At 41.4% G+C, this 19,785-nt stretch overlaps 1 protein-coding gene across 1 annotated transcript in view; it reads left to right on the forward strand.

Moving 5' to 3' along the window:
* SLC5A1 (solute carrier family 5 member 1) overlaps nt 1–19,785 on the forward strand; it is a 76,484-nt gene that overhangs the window by 35,862 nt on the left and 20,837 nt on the right. Inside the window, exons 6-12 of the mRNA XM_039225885.1 lie at nt 5,519–5,624; nt 7,016–7,096; nt 9,116–9,336; nt 9,583–9,718; nt 11,120–11,227; nt 16,613–16,763; nt 18,865–19,033. Of these exons, the coding sequence (XP_039081816.1) occupies nt 5,519–5,624; nt 7,016–7,096; nt 9,116–9,336; nt 9,583–9,718; nt 11,120–11,227; nt 16,613–16,763; nt 18,865–19,033 (972 nt within the window). The remainder of the gene's footprint in view (nt 1–5,518; nt 5,625–7,015; nt 7,097–9,115; nt 9,337–9,582; nt 9,719–11,119; nt 11,228–16,612; nt 16,764–18,864; nt 19,034–19,785) is intronic.

Consider the following 19,785-nt stretch of genomic DNA (forward strand, 5'->3'; position numbering starts at 1 on the left):
GTTTGTGATGGGTGAGAAGAGAAGAAGGGTTTTTGTGAGATCCAAGTTCACATAGAGAACAAATAGAGAACAACTAAAGGCCTGCCAGGAAGGCTTGGGGAGAACATAGGGATCCAGTGAGTATGTAATTGATAGGAGAGAAAAAGCTTTTCAGGTGCATGGTCCAGTTATGACCCAGCAGCAGTGATGTGAAATCTTGACTATGGCTATTGTCTTGTGGCCAGATTTTAGGCTTTGAGACCCAGATTTGATTATTCCTCCATGAACTTCACTGAATTGTATTGGCTCCCTGCTGTCCCCATCCTCAGCACCCTGCCTTATCAAGTTCTGAGAAGCATTCTGCTCAATAAAACTTCCTAGTATCACATACCTTATTCACGTGTGCACAATCACTTGAGATAAGCTTCAGACATTATGAATTACATGTGATGACTGAATGTCCCTGTTTATGTTTCCTGGGGCTATTAACATGACTGCAATAAACTTTTACAGCAACCCCACTGTCCATTTTGGATCCTTGAGTGAAAATAAGAGCTTTGGCTTTTGCTTAAGGTTTGAATACTCATTACCTGAGCCATTCACTTCCATAAATGAAAAGAGAAATTTGAGCCATGGGACTTTCCATCTCCAATGTTGTTGCCAGGCAGGATTTATTGGGTGCTCAGATACAACTCAGACCAGAATGGGCAGCAAAAGAACACATATAGAGTCACAGTATCTCAAAGCATCTGGGCTGAGATGAAATAATCTGCTCAAGGCTCATGGTCAGAGGCTCAGTTACTCTAAGAGGTTTTTCCAACGGAATCTGTAGTTTTATTATTCCCCATGAGTCCCATAGACATTTTTCAGTCAAATTTTCAAAATGACAGGAGTAAAGCTTTTGAGCTGAATCTAACTCCTTGTTTTTGTAAATACAGTTTTATTAGATCATGGCCATACCTACTTGATGTATTGTCCATGGCTGCCTTCGTGCTTTGACTGCAGAGTTAAGCAGGTTGGACAGAGACTGTATGGCCCACCTGCAAAACCTGAAACATTTATTACCTGATCCTTTATGGAAAAGTTTGCTGACCCCTGGTCTAGAGTGTGATAATTTTCTATTTTACTTCAAGTTGGTTTTGCTTAGGAGCACTTGAGGAAATTTGCTTTTTTCCTTCCTTTCTTCCATTTTCTCCCCCCTTTATTGAGTCCTAAGAGTAGTTTAGAGAAGGAACAATCTGGGAAGAGCTGTGAAACAAATGGTCTCACAGGATTATAGGAGAGTTCTTTTTTATTAGTGCTGGTGGTATATTTCCCCATTCATTCCCCTACTTTTATAAATAAAAAAAGTAATGAAATGCTTCAAATATACAGAAAAGTACAAAGACTAATAGAGCAAATACCACCACCCAGAATAAATCATTACAGATATGATGGAAGGCTTATCTGTACCTTTCTTGACCCTGTTTTCTTCCTTCTGAAAAGTTATATACGTTTTAAACTTGGCATGTTTTCCTCTGGTCTGTTTTAATATTTTACTATATATATATGTATATTTATATATCCCATAAAGAATATAATGTGTTTTTAAATTTCTGCTCCCCCTTCTTTTGAAACTGTAAGAAAAATGGAACAATGGTATTTAAGAAAATCTGGAAGAGAAAGCACCCATAATCCCATGACTCTAATACAGATATTTCATATTGTGGCCTCGCCCATATGTGTGCTTTCCTTTACAGAACTGTAGTTGGAATGAGTATACCATTTTGTCATCTTTCTTCCCCATTTTAGCATCAAACTGTATACATTTTCCATGTTTCAATAGTCATAATTATTATTTTGGAGACTGTGGAACTTAACTGTTGATATATAATTTTCAGCAAGCTATTTGGAAATCCTTTGGTGGACCAAAAGCTCTCAACAGTGGTCACCTTTGGTCTAAATCATGGAAGTAGGGACACTTTTACTTTTCAGTGTATAGCTTTCTGTGGTGTTTTTTTCCCAACCATAACCATAAATTATTTTATCTTAAAAGTAAGTAAAACAATTTTTAAAATGATAAAATATTTTTCTCTCTGCAGAAAATAATCCAGAAAAGAGAACCCTTACCTTTGAATGTTGTTGCAAAGTCACTGGACTTGGAGACAGAAAACTGGATTTTAGCTCTTGAGCATGTCATCAATTTGTCACTCTTATCTACAAAGTGGAGCCAATATATTGTCCTATTACCTTGTTTTGGGGATAAAACAATGAATGGATCTGAAAGTATTTGGTAAACTATAAAATTCCATGGATATGGAGAGAAAAAAAAACCTAGTAAAGAAGATAAAATTTGGGCAGCTAGGAATCAAAGACTAATGTCAGAGCACCTGGACTAACATGTGCTTAGGTGTGGCATGGCATCTAGAGGCACTCCTGTGGCTTTCAGGGTTCCAAGGGCAGAATTCTTTCCTGAAGTTAGGAGTGATTCATGGAAGACAGAATTTGTCCTAAGTTTCTTCAATTCATGAGGAATGTTTTCTTGGAATTCTTTATTTGCCTTGTTAGCTGGAAATAGAGTGTCATAAAGACAAGATTTCCATTAGCCTAATGCTTCCCATAAGTCTTTGTAGACTTCATTTATAGCATTATCTTAGGAGTGTGCATTACTTATTTGTGACTGAAGATAGGAAGGCACATATTAATGAGAGTATCACAGTCTTCTATGGCATGTTGTCATAAAGCATTACAAATGAAATACCTGATAAATAAACCAACCAAAGGCATTTTTAAATCTGTGATAGACTTGGAATATTTTTATGGCTCATATATGCTTATTATCTAATCCACCAAACACATGTGTATGCATTTAACAGCATTCCATTGTAATCAATGAGTGGGGCCCCTTCAATTGAAATAATTTGTGTGATGATATAGAAACACAGGAGGGGAAGGTCCAGCATTATGAATACTCATCATAATTCCAATGGCTTAATGTACAGGATCAGGAAAAAGTGGAAAAAAGTGGCCATTTCACCTTTAGCAAGGCTGATGTGTAGCTAGGGGCTCTTCCTCTTTGGCTTTAGAGGACTGGGTGGAACAGGTCCAGGACTTGGGAAAGGAGTGCTTTATTTGGCTGCAGGACTTTCTCATTTACAGCCACTGTGAATCATAAACCCTCAGAGTTAGAGCTTACTTTAAAGATGAGAACACAGAGACATAGAGAGGTGCAATGTTTTATCCAAAGTCACTCAGGCCTATAATGACAGCACTGGTGTGTTAAAACCCAGGTCCTCTGACCACCAGCCTTTGCGTGTGTGTGATTTCTGACTCTACTTCTCCTCCATCAGGAAAGACAATGATATTAGGTCCTCTGGGGCTAGAGAATCCGCAGGGGAGCTAAGGCACCCATACTCAGGAGACCTATCTTGGGAGGAAGAGTTGTACATTAGTACATAAGCTTGGAGTTGGTGTGAGGCAAGCTCTCTGCCAACTAATAGAGGTAGGGAATAGGATATTTGATTGGCAGGGAGCTGAACCACTGGAGGGCCCCTAGGAGCTGTAAGGAGGTGAAAGTAGGGAAGCTAAGAATGGGGAGGAGATGCAAGGAAACCATTTCCAGGGTTATGACTGGGTGGCTCTTTCCATGCTCTGAAATATATTAGGTTTTATGCAGTGAAACAGCTCATGCATCGCTCCTAAGGGAGGTCTGATTTTGTTCACACTGAACGATTTGAGAAAGAAAAGGTTCACCATGATCATCTCTTAATACTACCCTTCCTGGTAGTATTTTGGAGCTGCCATGAAAAATTAATTTTGGAGGACTCCAGTGCTCTCTGTTGGTTTAAATTAGCAACTGCCCATCCAGCCAGGTAAAAGATTCTTTATGGGTCTAAATGGGGCAGAGAAGAGAAAGAGAACAGCATCAAGAATATAACTGATGAATTTGGGGGTGAAGAGGGAATATACTTCTCCCTAAAATCACATGAGATAATCTAGATAAAACCACCTAGAAGCAAGCCTGTGATATAAGAGATTCTTGGTGATGTTCTGGTTGTGCTTGAGTCAAGGTGGACTCCATCTGGGTTGAGAAGATAAAATTATGATATTGCTAAAGTTTCTCTCTGCTCCAGAGTGTGGGTGGGGTTTCCCTCTCACGGACTCTGTGTCATTCAAACTTGCTTTTGGGAATAGACTTGATAACCTTTGAACACTGAGGTGTAAATGATGGATAACAGCTTAGAGCAGCAGTCCACAGGTGGCTTGGGAGAACCTCAAGGTGTTAATATTTATTTCTTGGCAAACAGAGTTCCATAGTTAATTAAGTTTGTGAAGGATCATTTACCATGGTCCCCTCCTGGGGATTCACAGAACATGCTGTATTTTAAAGACTCAGAGAAATTGTGTGGTAAAGAAACTGTCTTAATTTGTTTAATCCAGCATTGCACCAACTTTTTTGACCAGGAAATCTTTTTTCCCCCCATGGGATATCTACTATCATCTTGAGTAAAGCTTGTTGAGGAACTTAGGAATAGAGTATGACTCTGAGGCATTCATATTTTTTTTAATTTTTAATTTTGTTGTGTTAAGAACACTTATCATGCCATATATCCTTTTGACAAATTTTAAGTGTAAAATACATTATTGTTGACTACAGGCACAATGTTGTTTGGCTCTAGATCTCTAGATTCTATTTATCTCTAGATCTTATTCATCTTACTTAACTGAAATTTTGTGCCTTTTTTTATTGTTTATTTTTTTAATATATTTCTTAATGTTTTTATTTATTTCTAGGAGAGAGAGAGAGAGAGACAGCGTGAGCAGGGGAGGGTCAGAGAGAGAGGGAGATACAGGCTCTGAAATAGGCTCCAGGCTCCGAGCTGGCAGTCAGCACAGAGCCCGACGCGGGGCTCGAACCCACGAACCGCGAGATCATGACCTAAGCGAAAGTCGGACGCTTAACCGACTAAGCCATCCAGGCGCCCCTGTTTATTTATTTTTTGAGAGAGAGATAGGGTGTGAGTGGGGGAGGGACAGAGAGAGAGGGAGACACAGAATCCGAAGCAGGCTCCAGGCTCTGAGCTGTCAGCCCAGAGCCCGACGTGGGGCTTGAACTCACAAGCTGCAAGATCATGCCCTGAGCCAAAGTCAGATGCCTAACTGACTGAGCCACCCAAGTGGCCCGAAACTTTGTGCCTTTTGATTAGTAACTCCCCACTTCCCCCTCCCGCCCACCCATGGTAATCACCATTCTAGTCTTTGATTTCATAAATTTGCATATTTTAGATATTTCATATATGTGCAATTGTCTTTCATATTCTTAACCAGGGATAAAATCATGAACCTCTAATTTGGGGGATTTTAGCCAAAGGGCAAGGGGGAGTGTGACCTAACATTGGGCCCCAGAAATCACAACCATTGACATTACTAAGGAAACACTTTCTGCTACCCTCCCAAGTTCACCTCTCTGTCCCTGCAGCTGAAGTGCCTCAGACCCTGGGTGCAACTTGCAGCCAGCTGGCCTCCCTCATTCCTAACTCTGCCTCTCCTCTCCTTCCAGGCAGACATCTTCTCTGGGGCCATATTCATCAACATGGCCTTGGGTCTGGATCTGTATCTGGCCATCTTTATTTTATTGGTAATTACTGGCCTTTATACAATCACAGGTAAGTCCATGCAAATGACTCAGCTGAAGCCCAGGAAAGGAGGAGGACCTAGGAGACATAGCTTCTTCTCTCAAGGAAGAGAGATACACCCAGGAAACAGTTTTAGGATGGAGTGTTTACTTAGTCCCAACTCTCAGGCTCTAACAAGTCATATGGGGGCCCTAGAAAACTCCAGTGTTGGGTGGAATAGTCAGGACAGCTTCTTCTTCGAAGTGGTGCAGGGCCTGGCCTTCCAGGTTGTGGACAGAAGTTGGCTGAATTGGGAGAATTAGAGAGGGAGTGACAGGTACAGGGATAAGGGAGAGAATGGGAATGGAGTCAGGAATGGGTATGGTGTGGCGCTGGGCCAGGGCGAGCAAGCAGATGTGTTTGGCTGGAGATGAATAGTAAATGGGAGGTAGTTGGGGTGTGTGTGTGTGTGTGTGTGTGTGTGTGTGTGTGTGTGAGATAAGTCCTGATAGTTCAAATGAGGTCACAGTGCAAGGGTCTTGGAAGCCAGAAAGAGGCTTTGGGTTTGGTGTGACAGGGACTTGGAGGCACTGTAGGCAGGAAGGGAGGGAGTGAGACATACAAAGAAATTTTAGAGGAAGGCTCAAGAGATCACTGGAGAAGCTAGTGACAGGAGTAGCAATTGGGGCACCTTTCCAGAAGTGTTACTCTGTTCTGGGTAGGGGGGCCAGGGTCAGTAATGATGTTTGCTGCATAGCTGGAGTCCCACAGCTTTGGGGACAAGAAATTACTTAGATGATCTGAGTAAAGAGAAAGCAGACATGCAAGTGGCCCTTTGAAACGTGTTGATTCCGTAAAGTCCCCAGACACCTTGTAGAGATGTCTATTCCTTGCTCTTCCATGTCTTCATTTGTGGAAGACACTTTTTTTAAAAAAAGTGTATATTTATTTTTGAGAGACAGAGCACAAGCAGGGGATGAGCAGAGTAGGAGAGGGAGGCACAGATTCTGAAGTGGGCACAGATTCTGACCTGTCAGCATAGAGCCTGATGCAGGGCCTGAACTAAGGAGTGGTGAGATCATGACCTAAGCTGAAGTCAAACACTTAACTGACTGAGCCACCCAGGCGCCCCATGGAAGATGCTCCATATCATAGCCATCTCCTTTGAGCCTTCTCCTGCCTTCAAATGTTCACATCAAACTCTTCCTCATCAAGTAGGGAGAAATATTCTATTTCCAAGGCCTTCCCAGCATGGTGAAAAGTGGAGGTATGGGAACATGCTGGGTAGTAGACTATTGTAAAAGAACAAGAGAGGGAAGGAAAGCTAGGCAGGTGGCTGAGGGGTGTGCAGAGGGAGAGGGACAGGCGGTGGGCAAAGGAGGTAGGATGACAAGTTGTCCTCCTATATGAGGTCAGATGTATTGTCTCTTTTACATGCTTAGGGGGCCTGGCAGCTGTGATTTACACGGACACCTTGCAGACAGTGATCATGCTGGTGGGGTCTTTTATCCTGACCGGGTTTGGTAAGTGGGGCTGGGGCAGATTTAGGAGGCTGGAAAGCAGAATAAGAGGCCCAGAGAAAGAAAACCAAGTCTAGCCTCCCTGCCTGCTGCTGACCCGGACCCTCTGCCCTCTCCAGGGGAGTGGTGCGGCCTGGATTTGCCATCTCTGTAGGTGTACAGAAGGTGCCTTCCTCAGCCCTGGAGATGTCAGACTAGGCCTGGCCCAGATAATACCTGGATTCCCTGCTGCTCTCTCTAGATGGACTGAGCTAGTGGTCCCCACTGTGGGCCTCTGATGTCATGGTCTGCTCTCCACAGAAAAACTGGGCAAAAAGAAAAAAAAAAGGATAAGGCTAAATATCTATCAGGCTAAATATATTCAAATGTTAAATATCCTTTATTTTATGAATTGATGATAATAAGTGATCATTTTCTTTTTTTTCACACACACACACAGAGGCTGTGTGTGTGTGTGTGTATCAATGTTTTTATTCATTTTTTTTTAGTGTAGGAGTCCTAGGTTACCGATACCCATATATAGAAATTAAAAAAGTATGTGTATTTGGATATATACAAAGTAATGCCTAGATTTACATATGAGACCATTGATATATCTTAAAAGTTATATTCAAAGAAAAAAGTAAATTTCAAGGGATGAATAACACAATACCACTTATATAAGTTAACAACATACAAACACCATCCTATGTAATTTTTTAAAAAATAGTTTATTGTCAAGTTGGTTTCCATATAACACCCAGTGCTCATCCTGACAAGTGCCCTCCTCCATGCCCATCACCCCCTTCCTCTCTCTCTAACCCCCATAAGTGATCATTTTCTTGTGTATGTGTTTCTTGTGTGTTTATTTGATAAAATTTTAAAAATTAGTCATTCTTTATTGTCCCCTGACCCCAATTTTGAAATTTCATTTGTCTGGGAAACCCTAAAGACAAAACTGGAGACCCTGGATATAGAGGTACTTGTTATGGGAAAATATAAATGCATTTTGTTTGTAAGAGGGCCCATAGTCTGTGTATCCTGTAAAACCTCTTATCCACTCTCTATTCTCTGCTTTCCAAGAGTTTCCATTTGGTTTTCCCCCAGTGGTCCATGGGGTTCTGCAGGGCAGAGGCTGGAATGCCTTATGCAAGGACACACAGCCAAAAGATAGTAGGTCTCCAGACTCCTTACCCTTTCTTTGTCCATCTTACCACATTGCTGTGACCAAGAGTGGTATGGTTGAGACACACAGACTCAGGCTGTTGACAGCAAAGAGGAGGGGAAAAGAAGCCTTATATCTTTATTTTTTTTTTAATGTTTTATTTATTTCTAGGAGAGAGAGACAGCGTGAGCAGGGGAGGGTCAGAGAGAGAGGGAGTCACAGACTGAAACAGGCTCCAGGCTCCGAGCTGGCAGTCAGCACAGAGCCCGACGCGGGGCTCGAACCCACAAACCGCGAGATCATGACCTAAGCGAAAGTCGGAAAGTCGGACGCTTAACCGACTAAGCCACCCAGGCGCCCCGAAGCCTTATATCTTTAAAACCAAGGTCTTTCTTTTAATAATTCAAGTCCTTTCCCTTTTTTAATTAACAATTTTTAATGTTTATTTATTTATTTTTGAGAGAAAGAGACAAAAAGAGAGAGTGGCAGAGAAAGAGGGAGACAGAGAATCCAAGGCAGGCAGGCACTGCCAGTGCAGAGCCTGATGTGGGGCTTGAACTCAAGAAACAAGAGATCATGACCTGAGCCGAAATCAAGAGTCAGATGTTCAAGTCGAATGCCCCAAATTCTTTCCCTTTTTAGAAAGGTTATGGTTGAAATACTTTTACAGGTTATTGTTTTGGACCTTCACAGTAGCCCCCCTGAGGAGGGTGGGCAGGGTTGATAATCCCATTCTGAATGAGAAAGCTGAGGCCCAGATTGGGAAAGTGACTTGCTCAAGCCCAAACTGTAAGGGTGGTTTCTCAGGCATCCACAGGAAAAAGAAACTCGAATTAAGAGTTGAGAGTTTCAGGATGTTTGTTGACGATATTTTCCAGCTTTTCATGAAGTGGGAGGGTATGATGCCTTCATGACAAAGTACATGAACGCCATTCCAACTGTGACTTCTGATGGAAACATCACCATCAAGAAAGAATGTTATACACCGAGAGCTGACTCTTTCCACATCTTCCGGGACCCCCTCACTGGAGACCTGCCATGGCCTGGGCTCATCTTTGGCTTGTCCATCCTTGCCCTGTGGTACTGGTGCACAGATCAGGTACCTATGCTGGATGTGTGGAGTGGATGGAGTGTTCACACGTCTCTACAGGGACTCCTGTCTCTCTGTGGCTTGTGGTAGTGGGTACGGTAGAACAGGGCTTTTGTGGTCTGGGGTCACTGAGCTTTAGTGACAAGGGGGTGCCATGCCAAGGGCCAAGGGCATTTAGGAGGGTAGCTGAGGGTAGCCAGAGGGCATTGAGGGGTATTTGGCCTGCACTCTTTTCTCACTGGCTTTCTCTGTCAGGTCATTGTGCAACGCTGCCTCTCAGCCAAAAACATGTCTCACGTGAAGGCTGGCTGTATCATGTGTGGGTACATGAAGCTGCTGCCTATGTTCCTCATGGTGATGCCAGGAATGATCAGCCGCATCCTGTATACAGGTGATGCCTTTTGCTAGACTCAGCAGCAACTCTCTTCCATTTTCCAGGCTCTGTGTAGCTTCTAAAGCCCTGTAGCTCCCTGCTCTTTCTATTCTGCAATCTTCTTTTTTTCTTGCCACAATTACGAGGCATTATTATTCCCCCTTTTTTAGATAGCAAACAACTTGAGGTCACAGAGCCTGTGGGGTTGTCTTCCCTGGTTCCTTACACTGACAATTACTTTCTTCCCTTCTGCAAACTCTGAAGTCATGATACACCTCCAGCTGTAGCTTCTTCCAGCTTATATTTGCTAACTTTTTGCTCAGTCCAGGCCGTGGTGGTGTGTATGATGTCTTGAATGCCAAAGAACCCTGCCTAGTCTCTAATTGCTTGGTGCTCAGACCCCTGTTTCTTGGACAATTTCCTTGAAGAGCCTGAGTCTTGTACTTTGCTGTCTAGGGTAATAGAACCTTTTTTGACCTTTTGGAGGCTTCTCCAGATTTCCATTTGCATTTTTTGGTCAGCTATCATAGGTCAAAACTGTTTCCTGGAATATAAAATAATGGCAAAAAGAGAGCACCATGGAGTGAAACTTTGGTAAGCTCTCTCCAAAATAAAGACAGGACAGTCTGGGGGTACATGATGCCATTGGCTGTTAATTGTGCTCCTAATAGTGCTCTCACACTCCTATACTAGCTCACCTGTCATGAGAAAAATATTCTTAACTGAATAATTTATAATATAATAGATATAACACACTTAAAAATATTTGAGGTAGTGCTGTAATGAATCAGTGCTCAGTGAAACAGCACTAAAGGATATACCTATAGTAGATACCTAATAAATGTTTGTTGATTTAATTCTAAAGAAGTTACTAGAATTTTCCCCAAGTCTCTAGATCATGTCCACGTCCACTCCCAGGCTATTTCCTTTCTCTCTCAACCCCAGATTTTTCTTATCTTAGAAGTACTACCCAACAGCACTCCCACTGGGAAATTCCATGTCATCTGGTGTTCAATCCTACTTGTAAAAGCTGCTTCAAATAAACTTCAAAATTAGGAGCCACAGTTTCATTGTGATTTTCAGAAGAAACAAGACAATAGTTACTGCTAAGCTGTAGGGAGGCCTAGCTAAAGATTTAATCTAATGATTGTGCTCCCTCCCTTCCTGCTCTGAGCGTTGCTTTTCTACCCCCCTCCTCTGCCTAAGAACCCTTTTCTCCCCAGTCAGATCTTAGAAATGGTCATACCAGTGGGGCAGGAGCATGGCATTGAAGGGCTCAACTTGGAGCTATACTCTCTGTGGAACCAATTCAGGGCCATGGACAAGAATGTCCTGTTTGAAGCCTTGTTTTAAGAAAGTGAATCTTGGAAGTATTTCCCCAATGTCTACTTACTGACATGGCTTTTCATCTTTCTCCAGAAAAAGTTGCCTGCACCGTCCCCTCGGAATGTAAGAAATATTGTGGCACTGAGGTTGGCTGTACCAACATCGCTTACCCGACTTTGGTGGTGGAACTCATGCCCAATGGTGAGAGTCACCTTTCTGGTCGGGTCTTTCTTTGGAGGCTTTATGTAGATTTCTTTTTTTTTTTTTAATATTTATTTTTGACAGACAGAGGCAGAACATGAGCAGGAGAGGGCAGAGAGAGAGGGAGGCACAGAATCTGAAGCAGGCTCCAGGCTCTGAGCTGTCAGCCCAATCCTGATGTGGGGCTCGAACTCACAAACTACGAGATCATGACCTGAGCTGAAGTCGGACGCTTAACCGACTGAGCCACCCAGGTGCCCTGGAGGCTTTATGTAGATTTCTGCAGTCCTCTGGGGAAAAAGCCATTTCTGGGCCCCTAGGAAAAACCTCCCTCTGGGTGTCCTCAGGTTTTGAACATGTCTTCTTTCAGTGGGAAGTTGGCTTATGACTTGGTTGAGCTCTATGAGACCTGGCATGTGTTCATCAGTCAGTCTTGGAAAAGAGGTGATCTGAAAATGGGTTAGCGAAAAACACAACTTTTCCATGCTTATCTAGAAGGTCTTTTGGAGTTCTCAACAGACATTAACATGAAAGCTTGAAGTAAGTAGGATTTTTCCTGTGGAACTAATTGATATTCTAAGAAAAAAGCTGGAGAGAAAAGCAAGTGATTTTAGCTCTAAAATGAGGAAGTTGGAGGCAGTAGATGGATGGGGGTTTCTCACTACAGAGAATGTGTTATCTTAAGAGATTGAGTACTTGGAGTCCAGAATAGTTAGAGTTTTGGGGTAGACCTATAGGACTACTGTTCATGTTTTATGTTAAGAAAAATCTATTTCTGGCTCAAGGGATGCAAATCTTGTTAGATTAGGGGAGGTCTCAGGAGACCAAAAATTCAAAGGTCTTGATCAGGTTTTAGAAGAAACAAAAAAGTTTATTACTGAGAGGAAACCTAGAGACTTTTTAGTCAATCCTTTTCATTTTATATTTGAGGAAACTGAAGCCCACAGAAGGAAAATGATTTTTTTTTCCAATGCCACATAGCAACTCAGTGTCTGGCTTGCTTAATTCTGCTCAAGGCTGGAATTGAATTTTTTTTTAAACCACAAACTGGATGTATGACCTTGGGCAAACCATTGGCATTCAAATTCTATAAAAATGGGGGTAATCATTAACTATTCAACTGAGACGGGCTGCTTATTAATTAAGGTTGCAATTAGAAGAGTCATATGGCTGGTTCTTTTAGAGTTCTTATTTGGATTACATTGGCCTATGTGGGGGTGTTTATGTTATTTCTTTTCTTTTTTTTTTAAGACTAAAAAACTTTTTTTGAAAAGTAATCTCTACACCCAATGTGGGGCTTGAACTCACAACTCTGAGATCAAGAGTCACATGCTCCACCAACAGAGACAGCCCGGCACCCCTGTTTATTTTATTTCTTTAGATTGGCAGTTCGTTGGTGAGGACTGTAGGTATCTCTGAACACTGTGCTTGAGTGTATTGCACATGACAGAGAGTTGCATGGCATGCAAGACAACAAAATGCTATGTTTGCATGTATCATTGCCATTCCTTCACCTTCAGCTGGAATCTGGCTTTTGCAAACACTGAATTCGACAATGACCTCCCTGTGTTAGATTAAATAGATATTTTCCATTCTTTATCTTATTTGACCCCAGTAGCATTCAGCATTATTGATCACTCATCTTTCTTGTGTTATTCTCTTCTCTTGGATTCCATAATACTGTGTTCTCCTATTTGTCCTTTTTACCCCCATCCTTTAGGCTACTGGGGATTTTTTGTCTCATTTGAAGATTCAGCCTCCTCCACATGGCCAGTAGATGTTGCCCCATCAATCTTTCACTAAATTCTGTCCACTTTGCCTCCTAAATATCTCTTATATTCATCTATCTCATCTATCTCCAGTGTAGTATCACCTTACACTGACATACCATTATGTCTGTTTGGACCACTGTAAAATTCTGTTCAACAAACATTTATTGAGTGAAAAAGACTTTGATAAGAGTGTAGTACAAAGAGGAGAGCTCTATCTCAGCTTAACAATTAACTGGTGAAGAAACCCTGAACAAATGGCAGAGCTAGGGCTTGAAGCCCTACCTACTAACTCCTTGAAATGGACCTTTGTTTAAATGTTTTTATTTATGTCCTTTGAGAGAGAGAACGCCTGTGTGCACATGAGCATGCAAGTGGGGGAGGGGCAGAGAGAGGAGACAGAATCTCAAGCAGACTTCACACTGTCAGCATGGAGCCTGATATGAGGCTACATCCCACGAACCACAAAATCATGACCTGAGCTGAATTAAGAGTCAGATGCTTAACTGACTTAGCCACCCAAGTGCCCCAAAATGGACCTTTGTTTTACCAACTGAAAAGTGAGGGAATTAGACTAGAGGATCTTTATAACTCCTTCTACAGCTCCAATACTCTGTGGTCTACATGGTACAAACTCAGGAGGGTCCATTAAAAGATTCCCAACAAATGACAAAATAATTGGAGTAGACAGCCTTTATTATTCTTCTTGCAAGGCTGTAGATGAAAAAAAACTATAAAATTATTTACAGATACAAACCTAGAGGAATGATAGAATCATTTCCAAAATGATCTCAAGAGGCAGGGATGTTTACTGAAATAAGCTGAAGTTTAGTAGAGGTAATATGTCAAGTTCTGTATATTTGGGTCCCCAAACCCAATTATAAAGAGTATTATAAGAAATTGAGGATCTTTAGTGTGGAGAAGAGAGAGTTCAAGAGGACATGAGTTATCTTTGAATATATGAAAGATGGTAAAGTGGATGAAAGGTAAGACCTCTTTGGCTAGGTAGCATAAGGACTATGTCTAAGGCCATAAAGAGTCAGATATCAGCCTAGTTAGGACTGTCCAAGAGGGAGCAGACTCCCGATTGATTAGTAGTAGATCTCCTATTGCTAGAGAGTTTGGGCAGAAGAAACGTAGAAGGGATTCTACCAATGGACGATAGGCCTACGGGACCTCTAAGGTTACTTTTACTTCTAAGACTATACGCTCTATGACGGGCTCTCAGCACGACCTGGCTTTCCAGCCTAGCAGCGACAACTTTATGCTGTCCTTGGTATGGAAGTGGTAACAGAGCTTATAGCCAGCCATGCTTGCCATGATTGGGAAAAATTTAAGAACAATCCCTTATTCTGCCTTGGGCAAGTGTAGTATTATCCCTATTTAACACATCAGGAGATGAAGCCTAGAGGTTGGCATAACTTGCTTAGGGTCAGAGTTGGAAATACAGCCTTGTCTTTTTTTTTTCAATGACAACTTTACTGTCGTAATTCACATACCACATGATTCATCATTTAAGGTATACAATTCAGTGGTTTTTTTAGTATATTCACAGAGTGGTACAACCATAACCACAATTGTAGACAATTTTTATCATTTCCAAAAACATCCTATACCCATTAGCAATCGTCCCATATTTCACCCCAAATCCCCTAGCCCTAGGAAATCATGATCTTCTCCCTGTCTCTATGGATTTGCATACTCTGAGCATTTCACATAAATGAGATTATACATAGTTGTCCTTTTTGTCTGGCTTCTGTCACTTAGCATAATGCTTTCAAGGTTCATCCATGTTGTAGCATATATAAATACTACATTCCTTTTTATTTATAAATAATAATCCATTGCATGGACATATCACATTTTGTTTATCCATTTGTCAGTGGATGGACCTTGTGTTGTTTCTACTTTTTGACTATTATAAATAATACCGCTATGAACATTCATGTTCAAGTCTTTATGTGGACATAAGGTTTTATTTCTTTTGGGCAGACACCTAGGAGTGAAATTAATGAGTCATACGGTAACTACATGTTTAATTTGATAAACTGCCAGATTATTTGCACAGTGGCTATGCCCTTTTACATTACTACCAACAATGTATGAGGGCTCCTTTTTCTTCACATCTCCACCTACACTTGTTATTTTTAACAATATTATATTATATTCTGTCCTTTTTAAAATTTATTATTACAGCCACCCTACTGGATACAGAGTAGTATCTTATTGTGGTTTTGATTTGAACTTCCCTGATGTTGAGTATGTTTTCATGTGATTATTAGCTACTTGCTTATCTTCTTTGGGGAAATTTCTTTCTTTCCTTCTTTCTTTCTTTCTCTTTCTCTCTCCCTTCCTTCCTTCCTTCCTTCCTTCCTTCCTTCCTTCCTTCCTTCCTTCCTTCCTTTCTTTCTTTCTTTCTTTCTTTCTTTCTTTCTTTCTTTCTTCCTTCTAAGCATAATTTATGTCAAGTTGGCTAATATACAGTGTATACAGTGTGCTCTTGGTTTTGGGGGTAGATTCCCGTGATTCATCGCTTACATACAACACCCAGTGGTCATCCCAACAAGTGCCCTCCTCAATACCCATCACCCATTTCCCCCTCTTCCCCCCTCCCATCAACCCTCTGTTTGTTCTCTGTATTTAACAGTCTCTTATGGTTTGCCTCCCTCTCTGTTTGAAACTACTTTTTCCCCTTACCTTCCCCCATGGTCTTCTGTTAAGTTTCTCAAGTTCCACACTTGAGTGAAAACATATGATATCTATCTTTCTCTGACTGACTTATTTTATTTAGCATAATACCCTCCAGTTCCATCCACATTGTTGCAAATGACAGGATTTCATTCTTTCTCATTGCCAAGTAGCATTCCATTGTATATATAAACCACATCTTCTTTATCCATTTATCAGTTGTTGGACATTTAGGCTCTTTCCATAATTTGGCTATTGTTGAAAGCTCTGCTATAAACATGAAGTACATGTACCCCTATGAATCAGCACCACTGTATCCTTTGGATAAATTCCTAGTAGTGCAATTGCTGTTTTTAATTTTTTTGAGAAACTCTTTGGAGAAATTTCTATTCAAATTCTTTGGCCATTTTTAATTGGATTTTTTGTCTTTTTATTGTTCAGTTACATTTCTTTATATATTCTTTATATATTCTGCATGCCAGACCCTTATTAGATATATGAATTGCAAGTATTTCCTTCCATTCTATGGGTTTTTCACTTTCTTGAAAACCTTATCTTTGGAATCCTAGTTTGATTCTCTTGATATACCATGAAATTTTTTGAGTAAAAAACCTTATAAAAGTCCTCTTAGATGGAAACATACACACACCATCACCACCTGAATCACCATTAACCACCATCATCATAATTCAAGTGCAAACTGTTTACCTCATATATATTTTGCCCCTATCTCTTTGTTGACTGCTTTGGGCTTACAATATAATTTAAAGCCACAGTCCATGCCTTAAAATGTCTAGTCTTTCTGGAGAGATAAATCAAAGAACATGGCATAGTTTCAGAAGGCAAACAAACCTTGAATCCTCACAATTTCTAAGTACAAAGGAGCTGAGGTGCTGTGTGTGCCACTCAGAACTTTCTTCTCTTCCAGGACTGCGAGGCCTGATGCTGTCAGTCATGTTGGCTTCTCTCATGAGCTCCCTAACTTCCATCTTCAATAGTGCCAGCACCCTCTTCACCATGGACATCTACACCAAGATCCGGAAAAGGGCATCTGAGAAAGAGCTCATGATTGCAGGAAGGTGAGTGAAGCTTCTTCTTGTCACCCACCACGAACTTGAATGATCTGTCCTACCCCTCCCCACCCTCCCTCCCCGTGCTAAGGAAGATTGGTACATATCTGGGTAGAATTGGAGTAACCTCTGTAGCTAGTTATATTTGCACTTCAGTGGCATTTAACTTTAAATTAAAGATCATCAAACAATGCCTGTTTGGAGTAAGATATGACATCAGAAATCATCTAATCTAACCCTCAGTTTATCAACAAACAAAACGAGGCTTGTCTTGCCTAAATCCAGGCAGTCTGGATGGCGGCAGAGACAGGATTGGAACTCAGGCCAACTGAGTCCTTGTCCAAGCCCCATTTTACTGTCCCATGTGACGTTTCTCAGCCCTATACTATAGCTTTTCATATGGGCTATCTTTGAGGCCCAGACGAGTCTGATGCCTTGACCCTTTGCTTCAACATTTTGCAAGACCATTATGAAGTTCAAGTGATGGTATGCTTGGGAACATGCTCTGTAAAGTCTAAAGCACAATGCTATGTGTACATTTGTTATGCCAAATGGAATAATGGACACAATAGCATACTGAAACCCAGAAGGGTTGATACATAGGTCAGAGGTGCTCATAATCCAGAGTGGATCCTCTGCATACAGTACTAACTAAAGCTCTGCAATGCCTCTTTGTGGGCTGTGGCAGGTCAACCTCTTCAGATCAGGAGGATCAAGTCCCTGTGATGTCAGTCAAGGGAAAGTTTCACAGTGAGTTCAGGAGGGGTATGGGTTGCTACCTCATAGGTCTCATCAGTAAGATTAGGGCAAAGGAAGGAAAGGGAAAATGACAGGCTGCTCTCAGGTAATCAGACAGACACCTGGTATCCAAGGGAGATCTGACCAGGCCAGAGTCTACTACTTTGCTTCACAGAAGGCAGCACCATCACCCTGACTGTTTGTTTGTTTGTTTTTTTTCCTTAGAAAGGACTTTACAATTTTTTTCTGTTCTCTATAAGTCTCAAGATGCAACATGGAAAGAGTACCATTTTTTTTTCTTTGCTCAGGGCTGGCCTGCTTGGCTCTGAGATTGTTTGGGCTCACATTTTTCTGTTTTCTATGACTGTTGTCCTGGGGCTTATCCTTGCACTAGAAGAGCTTACAAGAAACAATCCCAAGCTTTGCTATTGGGACTATAAGAGCAACCAAGGGCCCAGAGAAGGGAGAGGTAAGCACGGCTTGCAGTAGTTGAGGAAATCTCCCAGAGGAGGGATACATGAGCTGAGTCCAAAATGGTGGGTAGTGGGTAAATGGGGAGCAGTGGGAAGGACATTCCTGAGGGAGAAATAATGAGTGAAAACACTGTTTTGCAAAGGTTAGTTTAAGACTCTTTTGTCTTAAATTCATGTAAGTAAGAGAAGAGAATCATAGCCCTCTTTCTAATTAAATCAAGAGCACAAGAGGAGCTTTGAAGGGAATCCTCCAATCTCTTCAAGACTTGAAGTGAAACTCAAGAAGAGGAGAGTCGGAAATACTTGGTAGTGTTTGTTTCTTTAAAAACTCTTTTTGGCTTTTGGTTTTCACCTTTTTTTTACAAAGAAGAGGAGGAAAAGGAGAAGGAGGAGGAGAAGAAAATAAAAAATTATAGTCTTTACCTTACTGAGTGGTTACTGTTTGCTAGGTGTTTTACTATAGCTAATCCTTATTCCAAAATATCAAGGTCAGTCATATTATTCCAAATTCACAAATGGAAATTGTGACTCAGAGAGGTTAAGGAAGGTGTCCTTTGTCTCAGAGAGAAAACTATTTGAATCCAGGATTGTATGGCTCCAAATTCCATATACTTATTCCTATACACTACTACTTGTCAAAGTGTGATTCTCTTACTGGCAGTGACTGGTTCAGGTTACTATTGAAAGTCAAGTGCATTTCAATTATTCACAGGCACAGATGACTTTCCCAAGGACGCGGAATACAGAGGAAAAGAAATCCTCAAGAATGAATTTGCTGATTATTTTTTCTTGCCATGGTCATGTTACACACACACACACACACACTTGATGCATAGATATATATATTTATTCACATAGAGTCATTTATTGATATTCTATTGTGGGGGTTCTGATTTCAGGTTATTCATCTTGGTGCTGCTTGGCATCAGTATTGCCTGGGTGCCCATTGTGCAGTCAGCACAAAGTGGACAGCTCTTTGATTACATCCAGTCCATTACCAGTTACTTGGGACCACCCATTGCAGCTGTCTTCCTGCTTGCTATTTTCTGCAAGAGAGTCAATGAGCAGGTAAGTATCATTTATGCATGCCCTGAAAACCCACTCTGACACAGAAATTCCCATCCAGATCTGCATATTTTCTGTGAGAGGGGTTCTATTTCTCACAGATCTCAAGCAGGAAGATGTGCTGCTGAGGGTTTGTATGGGAAAGGCTTCAGGGACTCTCCTGGGTTCACATTCTTTTGGACTCCCCTCTCCTCCTTGCTTCAGGTTCCAAAATCATTTCCAGCTAATGATGTACATTTTCCATCCAATCTTGATGACTTTGACCTCACAACATGACACTCCCTAGGAAGTTTGTAGTCCCTGGGTGAGCAGCTCAGAAACAAGTCTTAGCACAGGCTACCTCTAGTGGTTCTTCAGTGAGCTTGGCTTTCCAGCTGGTACTTCTCAGGGCCCAGTGAAGGATGAAGTTCTGGTGCTCAAGCAGTTTATATGCAAAATAGCATAAGGTAGATAATAATTGAGGGATAAAATGTGGCATAGAACATAAGAACGGATTCTCAGAAAGGCTATATCAGCATGAACTCAAACTGAGAGGGAAGAGAGGGCATTCAAAGCAGAGAGAACAGCACCTTCCTGAGGCTCAGAGGTGGAAGTGCAAGGAGAAGGGTGAGGGTCGGGCTTGAAAGGAATCTCCCCTGGCTCAAGAGGGAGTTTGTGTGTATGGATAATGGAAGACATGGTAGAAAGGCAGGTTAAAGTTAAATTAGGAATGGCTCCTTTGAGAACCCTAATAAATAAAATCACAAATTAAAGAG

The sequence above is a fragment of the Hyaena hyaena genome, unplaced genomic scaffold, assembly GCF_003009895.1.
Source record: "Hyaena hyaena isolate Hyena2069 unplaced genomic scaffold, ASM300989v1 scaffold_19, whole genome shotgun sequence".
Taxonomy (NCBI): Eukaryota; Metazoa; Chordata; class Mammalia; order Carnivora; family Hyaenidae; genus Hyaena; species Hyaena hyaena.